Genomic DNA, 17,786 nt, shown 5'->3' on the forward strand with positions numbered 1-17,786 from the left:
GGCAGCCCAGCCAGGTGTTTGCACCCAGCCAGGGAGGTAGGCACCTGCTTACGCACGAGCAGCCCCTTAGAACCATTACACCTATCAATAATATTTCCTAGATGGCTTACAATATAAAAAGAAACATCATACATTGTTTCAAAATACAGTTAAAACTACAAAGATCAATGAAAATAACTACCAAACAATTTATGTTGTGCTGTTATTTCATTAATTGTGGAGAACCTGTTTAGTAATCTTTACACTTCTTTGCATGTGAGAGCAATAGATAGGAAAAATCTGTAATGAAGTATTTTAATGTCATGTTTAAAAAAAACGATTTAAATTGTTGAAATCGTTAGTGATGCAATTTTGTTGGGGGGTTTCACTTATCTTATGAAGATAGCCAAAGCATTTTGGTAACTCCCATTAGAACATGCTCCTCATGATAGAGATAAGAAAGAAAATGAAAACATACTAAAGTTTGACCAAAGTTTGTTGGCACTTAAATTCACTTACCTTTCAGGTACTTTTTGGCATAAAAAATGATCATAAAGTTATAACCTCAGTTCTAAAAGTTGCATGTTATTTGTCATTGGTTTGCTCTGTAGAGAAGCTACTTTGATTTCTTGATCGGAGAAAAAGGGCCTTCAATTTGAAGAAGTTCATAGTATGACAAGGTGAAAATGTCATGCAATAATGAGACAGCATTGTGGTATTGAAAGTATTTTTTTAAAGCCAACAGTTTCAAGAAACTCCACACTAAAACGCCAGAAGCACATTTTATTTTTCTTGACCTCCTTTGCTGATTGACAATCTCTAAGTTTCAACATTAAATACCCTTCTAAATTTAGCAGAAATTCATGCTTTGTAGTTCAACTCCTCTTTTGCAGCTTTCTAGAGGAGTGTTTGTACTGTAGTACACTGCAGAAAGCTTTTTACTATCAGACTGCCTGCCTTTCTAAATATATATTGGATGTTTGTCTTTCCACATGGAAAAGCACTTGGTTGGTTTTCTTTTCCAGGGGCAAATTTTCTACAGAGTAATTCTGTGAATTCTTAATTTACATACAGGTATACAGTGGTACCTCGGGTTAACAACTCAATTCATTCTGGAGGTCCATTCTTAACCTGAAACTGTTCTTAACCTGAGGTACCACTAATGGGACCTCCCACTGCCGCCATGCCGCCGGAGCATGATTTCTGTTCTCATCCTGAACCAAAGTTCTTAACCCGAGGTACTATTTCTGGGTTAGCGGAGTCTGTAACCTGAAGCGCCTGTAACCCGAGGTACCACTGTACATGATTTAGGGACGCGGGTGGCGCTTTGGTCTAAACTACTGAGCCTAGGGCTTGCTGATCAGAAGGTCAGCGGTTTGAATCCCCATGATGGGGTGAGCTTCCATTGTTCAGTCCCAGCTCCTGCCCACCTAGCAGTTCGAAAGCACGCCAAAGTGCAAGTAGATAAACAGGTACCGCTCCGGCGGGAGGTAAACGGCATTTCCGTGCACTGCTCTGGTTCAACAGAAGTGGCTTAATCATGCTGGCCACATGACCCGGAAGCTGTCTGCGGACAAACGCCGGCTCCCTCGGCCTATAGAGCGAGATGAGCGCACAACCCCAGAGTCGTCTGTTACTGGGCCTAACAGTCAGGAGTACCTTTACCTTTATACAAGATTTGCTTTTGTCCTTCTGTCTGTCACACACTTGCCTTCCCCCACCCCAAAAAATTTTTTTAGACATGTTAAGCAATGCTAGGAACATTATCAGCTTCTAATTTAAACCATATGAAACAGGATGGGTGGGGGCTGCAGGCAGTGGCGTAGCGTGGGGGGTGCCAGGGGTGCCGGCCGCACCGGGCGCAACATTTTGGGGGGCGCGTTTGGCCGGCCCCCCTCGAGGAAGTGGGAACCTCTCCAAGGTGCAGCACGCCGTCGGTGGAGGAAAAGAGCCGCGCAGCAGCAGCAGCAGCAAAGCCGGGAGGAGGAGGAGGTGGAGCGAGCCTGCTAATTGCTTGCTGGGAATTACCGTAATTTTCGCTCCAAAACACACACTTTTTTGCTCCTAGAAAGGAAGGGAAAATGCCTGTGCGTGTTACAGAGCGAATGCACTCATGCTTGCTTTACAGCCAGGAGGAGGGGGTGGAGCTGAGGAGGAGGGAGGGAAGGAAGGAGAGCCATGCCAGCAAAGCGGGCAGCAGCCGCTTACACGCGAGGAGGGACAGACGGGAGCCATAGCGAGCCGGAAAAAGCGCTGCGTAGCCAGCAACAGCTGCTGCAGCCTCAGCTAGCAAAGGTCCGTGCGCTCTCTAAACGGAGCAATGAGGCTGCAGAGGGACGGCAGGGCACAGGAGGACTCTGAGCCACGAGCGCAGTGAAAACCAGTAAAAAGGTTTTTTAAAAGGCTGCTGGGGACAGGAGGGCACGGGATGAGGGAGAGGGGGAAATTACAATTCTCCCAGCGTCTCAGCTGATCCGCTGAGCAGGACTTGGGTTGCAGGGGATTCACCATTAGCTGTGTAAAGCAGCAAAGAGGGAGAGAAGGAGCAAAGCGGGAGTGGAAAGGAGCTGCTTACACTGCTGTAAGTGGCTGCTGTCCGGTTGGCTCCTTTAAAGCAACAGTGCTCTTTCCCTCCCCCCTCCCCGCTCAGCTCTCCGAAAAGCTCCTGCTCCACCCACCCCATGCGAGCTCCTTTTCCCCTTAGACCCCCCTCCTGCATTATTAGCCACATCCTTCTCCACCCACCCCACGCGTGTTCCTTGTCCCCTTAGCAGTGGCGTAGCGTGGGGGGTGCAGGGGGGGCGGCTGTACTGGGCGCAACATCTGGGGGTTAGGGTAAGGGGCGCAAATCCACGGGTTAGGGGGCGCAAATTACTTGCCTTGCCCCGGGTGCTGACAACCCACGCTACGCCACTGGCTGCAGGCACTTTCTTCCTTGTTTGGGAAGGAAAATTCCCAATACCACCCACTACTCTCATCATCCCCTACGTTGTTTTGTAGGGGAAAGGAAGATATCTGAGAAGGGAAAACGTGTAATGGTTTGAAATGATTCTATTGATTGTAGCCTCAACATATCTCCCTTTCAAAATACTTTCTTCTTCCTTTAAAAGGATTTTAAAAGGTATGGTTGCATACCTTCAGTTTCCTACTGCAAGATCACAATATGGGTAGCACTGGAAAAATGGATGGCAAGGGAAAGAGCCTAGAATGGATACATTTAGAAGCAGCAGTGAGCAAGAAGCTTATTGGAAACGGAGCTAGGTGAGCTAGGATGCTGAAATAATAATGGATGGAAGGAGCAGGAATACAAACCTTGTTTCTCAGAGAAGGATGGCCACTTTCAACAATTAAATTCAGGACAAACATGGACACTGATGGCAAAAATATGGGAATAATATAGAAGTTGTATTAAAGATATTGGTGTTGGCAGGCTTTTCAACCCTTGGTATCAGTGCAATTCCTTCTGGAGCAGTGCACATTTTCGATAAAAAGAATTATCATACATGTTCTATCAGAGTAGTACACTGATAAGCACTGGAAATACTTTTGTATTAATACATAGGAGTTGACATTCGGGCAAGAGGTCTACACCTTCCGGCATGAAGAGAAAATGCTGCTTCTTACTAGTTTTGAAATGTAACAAAATTATTTTTGTGTAACAAAATTCTTAGAAGGGTGATTTCAGTATTCACAATATGTATTTCATATATAAAACCTGAGATTCATACAGGAAAGCATTTCAGCCCTCTAGAATAGTTTTGATAAGACAAGATGATGAAAGACCTGTTCCTCTTAGAATTCTGAATCACAATATGATTGCAAATTAAATAAATGCTCCAAATCAGTTTAAGGGAGATGACTGATTAATTTGTTTGAAACAAAATGCTCTGAAGGCAATAAGTGAGCAGAAAGAAAGGAATTTTAGATTTCTTTTGTTGGACAGGAAAGAAGCACAGCTTGATATTGCGTAGTGATGAATTCTGTATTTCAGTGTAATATTCTTTTGCATAGGAACTGGCACATTCCATTGCTCAAGCTTTGTATTTTAATTAAGTGGCATATTTCAAATATCTACTACTGAAAGGAGCACTGAGGAAAAAGATATCATTAGGTTCTGCCTCCTGAAGACAAAAGGTGGGCGGGAGAAATGGCATGTTACTACAAGAAATAGCAGCCCTGTTCATGAGCTACCATCGGGTATTTAAGTTCTCAGAGGTTTTTTTATGCCTCAAGGCAAAATAGTGGCACAGTCATTTGTGCAAAACCCATTTCATAAATTTTAAAATCTACAATAAATTATTATTGTGTCATAGAAATTGCTTTCTACCTGTTGAGTGAAAATTCACATAATTGCTTTCACTGTTACATTCATATATGTTTCTGTGCATAGGTGCCGGCTCCTAGGGTCCAGGGCACTTTCAGCCCCCTCATTGTTTTTTGGGTGAGATCCCCCTATGAAATGTTGTGCAGTGGGTGCACACCTTGCTCAAGGCTTTCAAACACAATCTTCCCTGCATGAGGAAGTTTGCAAAGAGCTGTTTGAAAGTGCTCTGCTTGCTTTCAAAGTTGCAACAAATCACTGTGATGCCAGGTGATTGGCAGGTGGGCATTGCCACCCACCTGTCAACTTTGGCCTGCAAGGGGTGGTGAAGATAAAGTTCTGGTGTTCTGGCCAGAAAACATTTCCCACCCCTGATGTATTCGCTTGTTAGCATTAAGAGAGCATTACTTGGAAACAAGTTGTACTTATTCAGTGGAAATAACTCCCTAGTTTAGGATTGTGGGTTTCATGCTGTAATTTTCTTTATTGGCCAAGATCTCTCAGCTAAGATATCATTCATCCTGTTAAATAATTACCTTTTGTTGGTCTCTCTCAAACACAGTTCAGTTAGAGCTAAAAGTCAGCTTTATGTTGTTTGATTAGTAGTTTTGCTCCTGTTACTTACATACCTGATTATGCATGTATAGTATTATACAAATATATAAATTATATATTATCTGTTTAATCCTTTTACAGGTGGACTTAAATTGAATGTAGATCAGAATTTCAAGTAATCTGGCCTGATGTGCATACAGAAGGAATGAAGCATGGATGTGAAAGAACGCAGACCTTATTGCTCCCTGACAAAGGGCAGAAGAGACAAGGAACGGCGTTACACAAATTCTTCAACAGAAAACGATGAGTGCAGAGTTCCTACACAGAAGTCCTACAGCTCAAGTGAAACTTTGAAAGCTTTTGATCATGATTCCTCCAGATTGCTGTATGGAAACCGGGTAAAAGACTTGGTCCACCGGGAATCAGATGAGTATAGCAGACAAGGTAGGCATACTATTCTTAAGTAGTTAACAGATACATTTGTATACCAGTATGCAGAATTCATACTTTAGGTGATCCCTTAATGTCAGTCTTATAAATGGTTCAGGAATGTTTGAAATTTCTCTCATAATACTATTGCATTTGCTTTATACTCCTTTAACAAATGGCAGGGGATTTAGACATGATCATTACTTTAAAAAATACTCTGATTTAATCTCTAAGGTTTGCTGAGAATGTCCTCTTTCCTATGTATATTCCAAATCAAATGCAACAAAGGCATTTGTTGGAACATTTGTGAGATTCTTATTTTGTGGGTTAGAAATACTAATGCAATGTACTCAGTCCCTGAAAGCAACAAGCAGCACGGGCTTCAGCCTTGGTTCCTTGCCAGCCCACACAGCTGGTAGGACAACTGCAGAACTATTTTGACTTGCCATATTGTTGTGGAGCTGTTCCAAGGAAACAAAGTTCCTGTCTTTTCCAGTTCATTTTTAACACTGCCACTTGTGAGATTTAAGCACCTTTACAGGAACATATGTATATAGGCATGAGCAAATGGGACTCGTCAACCTGTGAGGGTAGCCCATCTAGGAGAAGGAAAACTCTAATCCTAAACCTCTGCTGCCTTGTGGGATATCTTTGGGAGAAGGAAAGGCTAAGGAGTAAGTCGTGCGCTATCCAGAGTGGAGTCCCTAAGATGGTTGGATGGTCCCTTGTAAGCCTCCTCCTGGCAGCTCCTGCATCCAAGCTGGTGCCAAATATATTGCTCTGTTTTCCTTTGGAGCACATCAGCAAGGCCAAGGGGGTGTCTTCTTGTCTGGGCAGCCCAGAGCCTCCATACACACTGCCCAGGCTTCCTCCCCAGGGAGGTCACTTTGGGTGCTGTTAGTGCAGCAGTTTGACTTTACCCCTAGAAGTACCTTCCATTGTCTCTTGAGACAGGTGGGTCCCAACAGCAGGAACATTGACAGGCTGTGGGGAAAAAAGCACCTTGCAACTGCTTCATTATTACAGAAGTACTTTCCCCAGAAGATTTACTGAAATATGAACTTCAACGTCTTTGGTTCAGGTTCTGTCATAAATCAGTATGGATAAACCAGGGCTAGGGAACCTGTGGCAATATAGATGTAATTTGCTGACATACAGTTGAAATACTGAGTGGTTTTAGTCTTATAAAGCAATGCATAACTAGACTGTTGGAAGATGGCTTCAACAGAATGTATGTAAAACTTGAAATTGTCATTCTTCAGGATATTCCTGGCCTTTAGATAAATGATTTTAGACTATAATTAGGATTGATGTGGCATTACCTGAGGGTACTTTCAGATGCTTCCATTGTAGCCTGGCTCTATCTGCAATACTGCAGTGCTGTTCACTTCAGGAGGCATATAAGCATGGCAAGTTCTAGTAAATTACCACCATTCCCTTGGATGGTGTTCAGCTAATCCACGTTATTTTCTGGTCAGCCAGAGGCAACTTGATCAGGACAGAGCAGAATGTCAGAAATGCTTTTGAAAAAAGGCTTGCACCACTTCTCTCTATAATAAGTATAAGAATTAAGTTTGAATAATTAAGCTTTCCTCTTCAAAGGATATACAGTCATACCTCGGGTTACAGATGCTTCATGTTGCGTTTTTTGGGGTTACGGACCCGCCGAAACCCGGAAGTACCAGAATGGGTTACTTCCAGGTTTCGGCGGTCACGCATGCGCAGAAGCACTAAATTGCACTTTGTGCATGCACAGAAGCTCTGAATTGCAACCTGCTCGCGCACAGACGTGCCGCTGTGGGTTGCAAACGCTGCAGGTTGCAAATGTGCATCCCGCACGGATCACGTTCGCAACCTGAGCGTCCACTGTAAATATTGGAATTGCCTTGAATTATTTTAATGAATTATTGATTCATTAATTTTAAACTAATGTAAGAATATAAGGGCTCCTAGATTAGGCCAGTGGACCACCTAGACCAGCATCCTCTTCTCACAGTGGCCAACCAGATGCTTGTGGGAAACCAGCAAGGTGGATTCAAGCACAATAGCACTCTCCCATCATTTCATTTCCAGCAATTAGTATTCAGAAGCAATTATAAATAGTTGCATTTTATTTTTAAAGAAAATGTGTGAGCTACTGTTGTATATTAATTCTCAACGTGGCATACAGTTGAAAGTACAAAACAATACATTAACAGTCAAGAAGTAAAACAATATAAAATTACAGAAATTGTACTATGACTATTCTGCGCACCACTGAACCATTAAAGAAGCCTTAAACTAGTTGTTGAATATGCCAGAATGCCTGGACAAATTAAAAAATATATTTGCTGGCATCATGAAGAAATCAGAATGGGCTTCCAGGCAAGCTTTTTCTGGGCAGGGCATTCAAAATTAGAGACACCACGGCTGAAAATATGCTTTCTCTAACCACCAACCTGAAATGTTGGTGTGACTTAGTGAGGGTTTCCAAGAGTATAGAGTTTGGTCATGTTCATGTGGTGAAAGGGAATCTTTCAGACAGCTGGTGTAGTTTATTTATATGTTGTTTTTCCACAATTACCAATGTCTAAAGCATCTCACAATAAGCATTACAATAATCAAAATGCAGAACGATATTTGAAAAACAGATCATTACAAATATCAAATAGATCAAAATATAGCAAAGTAAACAGTTGGATACACATACACATAATTTCAGTGGGTAGCATTCAGCTACATTTGACTCAAAGTAGACCCGCAGAAATTAATGGGCCTAACTTAGTCATGTTCATTCATTTTAATGCATCTAATCTGAGTCACACTTAATATGTAGCAAGTATTATATGAAAATCAGAATTAAGAGTAAAATATAAATAGCTAACTTTTGTTATTTGTAGTTGCTAGTGCTGTTTTTGCTGCTTTTTCAGTAGCCACAGCAGCCAGATTTTAAATAATTTTGTTGTCTTCTCACCAGCTGATCTCCTCCAAAAGGGAAAAGCTGGGGAGCTGCAATGATGTTACCCTGTTCCCTGCCCAATGTATTCTAGTTTGGTGCTAAACCATGGAGAGCTCTATATGTAACTGTGCAGCATTTTGAATTTTAACTGGAAATTATCATTGCTTTATAACAGCTGGTGATAGATGCTCTCTGTAATTGGTCACAGTAAACTAGATGCTGCATTTGGTAGGAACTGACCTTTCTGATGAATCTTCAAAGGCACCCTCCTATACAACATTGCAGTGGTACAGTGTAGAGATAATTAGGGCATGGACAGCAGGCCATACTATCTGTGTCCGGGAGAGGCTGCAGGAGGCATACCGATCTTTGCATAACTGGTGAAAGGTACAGCTTACCATGGATGCCACTTGGGCCACCAGTGACAACACTGGATCTCTCAGCAGACGCCAACAATGTGCAACTCCATCTAGGATTGTTCTTTATTCAAATAACCACCTACTAACTACCGTTTTATCTAGATTGAGCTTCGGTTTATTGCCACGATACAATACATTACTCATCCCGAAATTAAAAAGGGTTGCTGTTTTGAGCAAGTTCAGAAAAACCATGTATCTATAGATCTTCTATTGCTTTTCTTAATCAGACCCATATGTGCATTTGTAGTGCTGGGTTATAATGTGTGCTTAAAGAATTAATAGGGGTATTAGTGCAATATGAAAGAAAGTACTTATTTTTTCTTACTGTACTATGTTCTTCACGAAAGTGTATAATTCCTTTAGCTACCAGTCAGCCAGTATACATGGGGTTTTGGCAGCTGAACTTGGAGTGAAATGGCAGTTCCTCGAGTATTATCTATAGTAGCATATGGGTCTATCCAGTTTATTTGTTGGTCTTTTAAAAGCATTTGGTCTGGCCTATTGGCCTATTTTAATGCTTGCTGTTTTAGCAGCTGTGATTACTACTGGTAGCTTTGAGAAAGTTCAGATTACCCTTGGCATGCTTAGATAATGACAGGGTCAAGGTGCATATTTTAATAAACATAAAAGTATAAATCATTCTAGCATTTGAAGATTAACCTCTTTACATTGGGTCTTCTTCAGAAAGAGATTGCATTTGGTATATTACAAAGAAACAATATGGCAATAAGTAAATGTAATAATTTTTACGTTAATATACAATCAGTTGGAGCTGTTGCATTTAGGTCCTGCTTTTGGGCTTCCTGCCGGTTGGTCACCAGAAGAAATAGGCCTTTGGTCTGAGCCAGCAAGGCTCTTCTTCTATTCTAATTAAATACTACTCTACATCACACAATGTAGTATGATTTAAAAAATAATAATTAAAGTATCCAAGGTGCCACAGTACCTTGTCTGCCGGTCAAATAAAAGCTGAAGTAGGCAACTTGATGAACTTCTGTTTGTATAGTATCTGATTCTGGGTGGAAATTTGGCACTATGAAATCATTACTTAAAGCTTCTTTTTGTAGTGTATACGAGCTTGTTTATTTTTTTACAAAAAGTTTTAAAGATAGATGTGATGATGATAAAGAAATGTAAATTACTTTCTACTATCTAAGTGTGTAAATACAATGTTCTGCTATCAAGGATAAATTATGCAAATTGATTTGCATTAATGCAATTTTATTTTGCATATTTATGATAATTCCAATATTTGAATTTTCAAAGAATTTACATTGAGGTTACAGGACAGCAAACCTAGTGCCATGTATTTGAAAACAAGTCCATCATCTGCTTCCATTGCTGTATTTTACCTACCCTGTTCCAAATCATTTTTTTTAAAAAAAATCACTGAACTATAAGACTGTCTTTTTAAGGACTGCAAAAATCAAAAACATTAATCAGAAATTCAGTGTTTAATTAATGTGAATCCAAAGTTTATTACTTTTTAAATATTAGCTACTCAACATGAATCATCGGGAGAGCTATATGATTAATCTTATTCAGTTGCTATAAATGTCAACTGCAGCATGAAAAGATTTAAATTACCATGGTTTTCTTTCTTTTAAACTTTAAATGCCTGTATTTAAACACACCACTTAAACAAATCTGTCTTATCATTCTTACATACCAAATGTATATGTCCCACCTTCTTTTAAAGATTTACAGGCTGATCTCAACCACTACTTGAAAGCAAGCCCTTTTGAATTCCTACTTCCTTTGTAAGAACACTTAGACTTACAGGCGTAAAGGCTTTTTGACTGTAAGGCTGGAGATTTGGCAAGAAACAGAAAAAAGAATAAAGTGGAAAATAAAATTGTCTTCCGTTGGTTTAATTCAAAACCACAAAATGCCAGCCAGAGCAGAAGGGCCTTACTTTATGAAGATACTCAAATGCTGTGATGAGCAGCTCTCCTGAGGAAGTTTCATAACTGTGGGACAGTCAGCAGCAATCTCTATATGTTGATGAAGCTTTCAAGAAAGCAACCTTTGTGAATTTTAGTGACAGTTATAAGGGTATGGCATTTGTCACTTTTCTTTTTTTTTGCTTGAAAGACCATGGAACACCAAAGCAATTCCCAAAATTCATGATCCTCCCCCCCAACTGAAGCCAAACTTTTGTTCTAGTTTTGTGCCATTTGGTGCTGCAAACCCTGCATTTTGTGCCACCTCGCAAAATTTACCCCGGGTAAATTCTCTACCAAATGCAGTTTCTGCAACAGTCTTAAAAGGCTTTCATCTACCTTTGAGGTAAAGAAAGGCATTAATAAAAGTAACTAGGTCTTAAAGCTTTCCCACCAGATAGATTGTGAATGTGTTCATATCACCACTGCAACCTGATTGGCCAAGCATTATGACCAAGGGAACTGGACTTACTGTGACAGGTGTCTTCAAAAGCCCCAGGTTACAGTGCCTGCCAGCCATCCTTGCCTTAGTCTTGTCAGGATACATTTTCAGTTGTCTTTTTCATAGCCATTCCTTGATGCCCTCAGATAATATGTAAAATAATAGAGACTCCATAATGCGCAGTGGTGTGTTTGATTGTGTTTATTGAAGGCTCACTACTGCCCTTTGCAAACCTAACATTAATGTGTATAAACAGACCAAAGTAGGTTTATTTGATCTGAATTCAAGTCATAAGGAAAACATGAACATGACTGATATGAATTGGTGCTTTCTTTTAAACTAAAAAGTATGGGCTTTTTAGAACTGTGCAGCTAGTAGGATAACTCTGGTAACAACCAACTGACTGCTGTCACCTTCAGCCTGCATACCAACAAATTTCTTATTCCTGCTGTAAAGCGTTTACAAAATGGGGGGGGGGAGATAAAAGTGGGTTAGACTGCTTTTCATCTTCAAAGCGTTTTGGAAACATAATCTAATTAATCCTCAGTACACCCCTGTGAGTTAGGCACATAAGTATTTGAAAAAGAAACAGAGTTTGAGGTTTTGTTTCTAAGGGCAATTTTATAGGAGGCTTACATTGCTAAAGCAACTTCTGCAGTTATATTTTCCATATCTATATATCGTACTTCCTTCGGCTTGTGTTAGCACATGATAATCCTAGTTATCTGGCATCCAAGGCAGCATTTTTGCTATTGCAGAAGATAGGAGAGGGCTTCCAGCTCTTTGGTACATGTTATGCTACTGCTGTATGAGACAGCTCGTGCTATAGTATAGAGGCAAGACTGAACAAAACAAGAGAAAGAATCTCATCAGATGCTGCCAAGGAACCAAAGGTAATGAGACAGAAGCAGAAAGGAGGTAGCAACACAACAACCCTTAACAAGTTGGAGAACCAGGCCAAAGCTGACAAAATAAAGTTAAAACGTTAGCAGGGTTAAATTCAACAGTAAAAATTAAGCTGAGAAAAAATGAAAAAGGGAAAAGATGGAGTTATTAGAATATGCAACAGTAAGGGGTAATAAAAAGGAACCATGGAAGGGAGGAAGGGAAGCTGATGTCTGTAGAAGTGGGTTGAGTGGGAAAGGACTCTCTTAAGTACAAGGCTCATGGATAGGAAAGAGAAGGAGCAGTGTGGAAATGTTTAACATTGCAATACTGTGGTGCCTAAGGCTACCATAATTGTAGAAGGAAATTCATTGGAAATAAATCAATCCATTGGGTTTTAAATGACTGATCATGCAGAAAAATCCAAGCTTTGCCCTGTTCAGTTACAATGTATGGGAAACAGGATTGTAACAATAGATGATACAAGGAAGATCTATAGAAACAGTGGGTTCTAGGAGAGAATTTATTGCATATTGCTCTGATGGCTGGCTGACAGAACAGTATTTTAGTTTTATGAGTAATCTACATAAATTAGAGAAGCCTAACACACCGCAAACAGAGGATTCCAGGGGACTTGGTGCCACACACACACACACACACACACACACACACACACCAGTCAGGGATATTCACTCTCAATTAGAGAAGGGTTTTTTTTTAGAGCTGTGGAGACAGCATTTTCAAGGCTAAGCATACATGAGACAAAATGTGAGTTACTATTTTGCAACTAACACCTTGTTCAGCAACTGGCAGACTTCCCTAACTCATTTTCTTTATTTCTAAGATGGGAGCTTTTCATATAGTATGAAGATACCAGAGAGTCTTAATCAGCTAATGTTTGTAAAGTGCTATGAGCTTATTGGGTTGATGGTGTTATCATTGTAAGTGCTAAGCATTATTATCAACGTGATTACATCCGAAGGTGATAGTGGACTGGTGCCAATGGTCTTGGCTTCATCTTTCCTATTTTTAATTTCACTCTTTTGCCAACATATTTAGATTCAGAGTTTTGCATGTTTCATTCCTTTCATAGTAATCGTGTAAGGCCAGAAGACTATTCGTGTAATGATTAACATTGGTCTGCCCACATTCATGTCACAAGCTTTTTTCTTAGTAGTTGTTTTTTTTTTTGTAGGAAGTGTCAGAAACTAAAGGCAGAGTATCATGACTATGATTCAAGGTGACTTTTCTTTAAGGTGTATATAAGAAAAATAGGTGAATCCATACTTATTTACACCAGCATATCAGTATTTATAATAACGTCAGTGTGTTCTAGAGTAGCCAAAGTATGAACAAAAGAGATGGCAGCTCTGGCCCATTCTGCATACGAAGGCCACCTCAGTCTCCCTATAATTCCTTTCCAGGACCATGGCTTTATAAGTTGCCATGAGACATCAGCTGAAATTGAATTTAAGACACTCTTCTTTTAGTGATGAAAAATCATTTGGATAGCCACTTCAAAACATCCTGGTAGATATCAAAATAAGGGAAATACACTCACCTCACATCTCAAGAAGGTTAGAATAGGGCTAATCTCATGATTTCATACTTGCCACAGCATACATTTATTATTACTATTATTATATTCATATACTGCCCTTCATCTGACGATCATAGGGCAATTTGCAACATTAACATATAAACCTGGTTGGCATCCATCTGTCTCAGGAGACAACAGAGGAGTGTGCTTTGGGGGTGAAGTCAAACTTTTGGAGCGTTACAGTGCCTGCTGTGGCTGTATAGACCGATACAGGAGAGACATGTTTTGTTACATCTGGGGCAGATGAGGGTATCCAGTTGTGCTGTTGCATTCTCCCAGTGGTCATTCCTCATCTGGATACTGCTGGGAATACACAACCTGTCTGTCTCTGGCCACTGCAGTTGTCTGCAAGGGATTCCCACATGGTGAAGTTGATGTTGCCAGCCTTCATGTCTCATTTGCAGGCATCTTTGAGAATACGAAATACATAATAAAATAATAACAAAAACAAACCAATAACTGCCCTCCCACAAACACATTAAAATGACATAGAATGTTAATCAGCTAAAGTCCTGGTTATAGAGAAACTTTTTTGCCTGGTGTCTAAAGATATGTAATGAAGGCGCCGGGCGAGCCTCCCTGGAGCAAACATTCCACAAATGGGGACCACTGCAGAAAAGGCCCATTCTCATGTTGCCACCTTCTGTACCTCTCATGGAGGCACACAAAGAAAGGCCTTAAGTGATTAATGCAGGGTTGTCCATATGAATTGTTCATGGGAAGAACATAGTGTTATTTTGCAAATGGGGAGGAGAAAATGGGTTCAGCACCAAAACCCATTTTAGCACCAAAATGGTGGTGCTAAAATTAAAGCCTGTTGACATTAATCTTATCAAAGTGTAACTAGTCCTGAATCTAGAGTTTGGTTGGTCCTTTGGTTATGAACTTTTAGCAGGTTCTTCTATCGCTAGACTCCCTGTTTTGACACCTATGGGGTATCACAGCATCCTCAAAACTCTTTCACTTGTTAAGGGTCCCAGCTATTCCTCTTTTTTTAAATGAGTTTTGATTATTTTTTGCCAGTTGGGGTTTGGTTAGGGAGGTTGCTTATTTCTTTTGTACAAAATGTGTTGTGTTTGGGGGTATATATCATGTATATTGTTGTTTTGGCTGTTTTGAGTGGGGGTTATGAGCGTTGTTGGCTTTTCTTCTGTCAAATAGGTATTGTTTTGCTGCTCACAACAGTTCCTTTGATTTCCAAAATGGTGGGGAACCCCTGCCCTGTAGCTATTCCAGCCAGAAACCCCCCTGGTGGTAATATGTACCCACAGTGACCAGCAGTGGCATCAACTTGTGGGGGAGGTTGTGGGGGCTGACATGCATGTGATATTGCATCAGGACATCGGAGGAGCCAGGGGACAGAGCTGAACCTGGCAGCAGTGTGGCTTCAATGGCTAGCAGCTCCTTCTCCTGCTGCCGGTGCCGACCAAAGGTTATTCTCCCTCCCTTCCCTTCTATGGCAGGAGGAGAAAGAGCCAGCCACTGAAACTGTGCCCAGCTCTGCTCTGTGTTTTGCCCTGATATTATTATTTTTTTAACATGGGATGGGAGCATTGAAATCTACATTTTCCAGCAAGAGTAGACCACAGTGATTTTCTCACATTAAGGTATATCTTCAGGGTTTACTTCCTAAGACTACAATTTCTCCATTCTTAGTTTAAGCTGTGATACTGAGTTAAGGCTGTGCAATAAATCTGGAAGCTCTTTGCACTTCACTCTCCTAGGTATATTCAAATGTAAACATTCTTGGTTCTAAACTTAAGAGTATTGGACAATGGCTAAATTGTGCTCATGATGTGTACCTATCAGTGATTGTGTAGAGAATGTCAACCTTTACCCAAACTTTGATAGTGGACATAGTGTGATTCTTATTTAAACAGTTGCTTGTTTACTGATTCATCCTTCCTAATAGCCTTCACACAATTACTCACCAGTATGGCTATTTACTGCTGTGACAGTTGCCTTTCCTTGCTCAATGCATTTTTGTTCTGTTATTTATTCACATCTCAATGATAAGTACTATTTGATTTGTAGCTAATTGCAGCAACTGTTTTTCATTATTTATGAGTGTCGTAGTCAGAATCCATTTACAATTCTGACTGGGATAAAACTGATTGCCACAACTGATATGACCACAGCAATAAGGAATTAACTGGCACACTTGAAAGCTGTCAAGGTCTGGGGCATTAACTCCTTTTGCATTTCATGAACAATTCATTCTGCTGTTGTTTGTTCCTCTTCAGAATATTTTCCTCCTTCTTCTGCATTTTTTAAAATTTTCATTCACATTTAAGAGCCTCATAACAACTAGGAAAAACACTAGAAAGCTGGCCAGAAAATAGCTTTTGAAAAAGTTGTTGTTTACGGTCAACTTTTCTGTTTAAAACAAAATCACCAGCTTCCAAAAATGGAAATAAATGATATGGAATAATAATAAAGCAACAATAAAAGCAGGCAAACCCCCAAATCAAAAGCATGAACAGCAAATTGTTGTACTAAGATCAAACATTAAAAGCATGTTAGAATAACAGGCCTTCAGTAGACACTTGAAAAGTAAGAAAAGAGTCTTGGCAGATCTCTGCGAATCGTGTATCCCACAATCTTAATACTACCACTGAAAAAGCCATGTCTTGGGTACCCTACAACCATATAATATCTTTACTATTGCAAGACTACTTTATGTCAGAGCTTGTAAACATACTCACAAACCAACTAAATGAGAGCTTGTTATAAAACTTTGGGAAGTCTTTTAACAAGTTATGTAAAAAGAAAAATTAAAATATCAGATGTAGATTATTTACTTTTCTAAGTTATATAAACAATTTTGATAGAATACACATTTGAGTGCATGTTTGTTAAAATATAGTATAACAGTAATTTTAAAGGGAGCTACACATAGCCTACAATTTTAGCAGTGTGATGATGTTGCTCCTAGGATTCATAATATAAAACATCTGAAAAAAATAGCTGGAATGAGCATGCCAGTAGTCTGTATATCACAAATACATGTGAGGATTTGAGGTAATAAAAGTAAGCTTAAAATATAGCTTTTACTAAACCAATAACTTTTGCTCTTAAATGTCTCAAGTTGATTAAACCTGATTTATTTACATAACTATTAATAGTCAGTTTTGTGTCTATTCTGTTCCTCCAAAACAGAATACAGTGATCCCTATTCTCTGAAAACCAGATCGAATTTGTAAAATATGTCTTATGACAAAGCCACCAAACCAAACATTGAAAGTATAGAAACATCTGTGTAATAATTATGTTGCTAGATTCTTGCATGATCTTTTTCAGGAAAGGGAATGCATTTATTTGCTTTCAGGCATTCAGCTAAAGCAGGAAGAGTTAATAAAGATCAACTAACTAAGCCCTTATTCTAATTTAATGAATGTTTTATTCTTAAGGGAAACATACTTTTCTTATAATGACAGGTGACATCTGAATGGAAAAATACCCTGTTGTTTAGGGCTTTATCTAGGACAGAAAGAGATAATCCTGACACATACTTGTTATTGCTTTTGCACTTTCATAAAGTAAAAAGGGCTGTCAGTTAGAGCTAATCCTATATGCTGAACCAGCTCTTCTTCATTTACAGGCCATTCTATATTTCTTTTCTACCTTAGAGAACTCCTGATGTGCTTAAGTAGTTGACAAAGAATAGCTAAGACCAGAGAATGTAAGGGTCACTGCAGATTGCTAGAGATCAAAGGATATAGTTGACTATAGCTCATGTAGCGCTTAACAAAAGACCTTGGGATATACCTGTGAAAAAATGTGTAGTTAGTGTGTTTATTTTAAGGATTCTGTTTTTTTAACAAACAAAAAACAAAAAGATTCTCATGTTTTGTTATCTTTTTCTTTCCTAATTAGGACAGAATTTTACCCTAAGGCAGTTAGGAGTATGTGAACCAGCAACTCGAAGAGGACTGGCATTTTGTGCTGAAATGGGGCTCCCCCACAGAGGTTACTCTATCAGTGCAGGGTCAGATGCTGATACTGAAAATGAAGGAGTGATGTCTCCAGAGCATGCCATGAGACTTTGGGGCAGGGGGGTCAAATCAGGCCGCAGTTCCTGTCTCTCAAGCCGTTCCAACTCAGCCCTCACTTTAACTGATACTGAGCATGAAAACAAGTCTGACAGTGAGAATGGTAAGTCTTTCTGTGTGTAATATAAAAAACTATTTCATGATTTGTATTTATGTATTCTTTAAGCATGGGCATACTTTCTGAACAACTTTTATAACAGTTTTCTAGGAAAAGCTAGTGTCC

At 39.8% G+C, this 17,786-nt stretch overlaps 1 protein-coding gene across 8 annotated transcripts in view; it reads left to right on the forward strand.

The window, feature by feature from the left end:
• The window catches only part of TENM3 (teneurin transmembrane protein 3), a 1,324,874-nt gene that overhangs the window by 1,009,235 nt on the left and 297,853 nt on the right, over window positions 1-17,786 (forward strand). For 7 of the 8 annotated variants that reach the window (XM_082237150.1, XM_082237146.1, XM_082237151.1 and 4 more), the window contains 2 exons: window positions 4,997-5,299; window positions 17,388-17,666. In XM_082237150.1, coding sequence (XP_082093276.1) covers window positions 5,068-5,299; window positions 17,388-17,666 — 511 coding nt within the window. In that variant the 5' untranslated portion in view covers window positions 4,997-5,067. Of the gene's footprint in view, window positions 1-4,996; window positions 5,300-17,387; window positions 17,667-17,786 lie in introns of those variants that run through there. The other variant, XM_082237156.1, reaches the window with a different exon arrangement.

The sequence above is a fragment of the Podarcis vaucheri genome (genome assembly GCF_965113315.1).
Source record: "Podarcis vaucheri genome assembly, chromosome: 9".
Taxonomy (NCBI): domain Eukaryota; kingdom Metazoa; phylum Chordata; class Lepidosauria; order Squamata; family Lacertidae; genus Podarcis; species Podarcis vaucheri.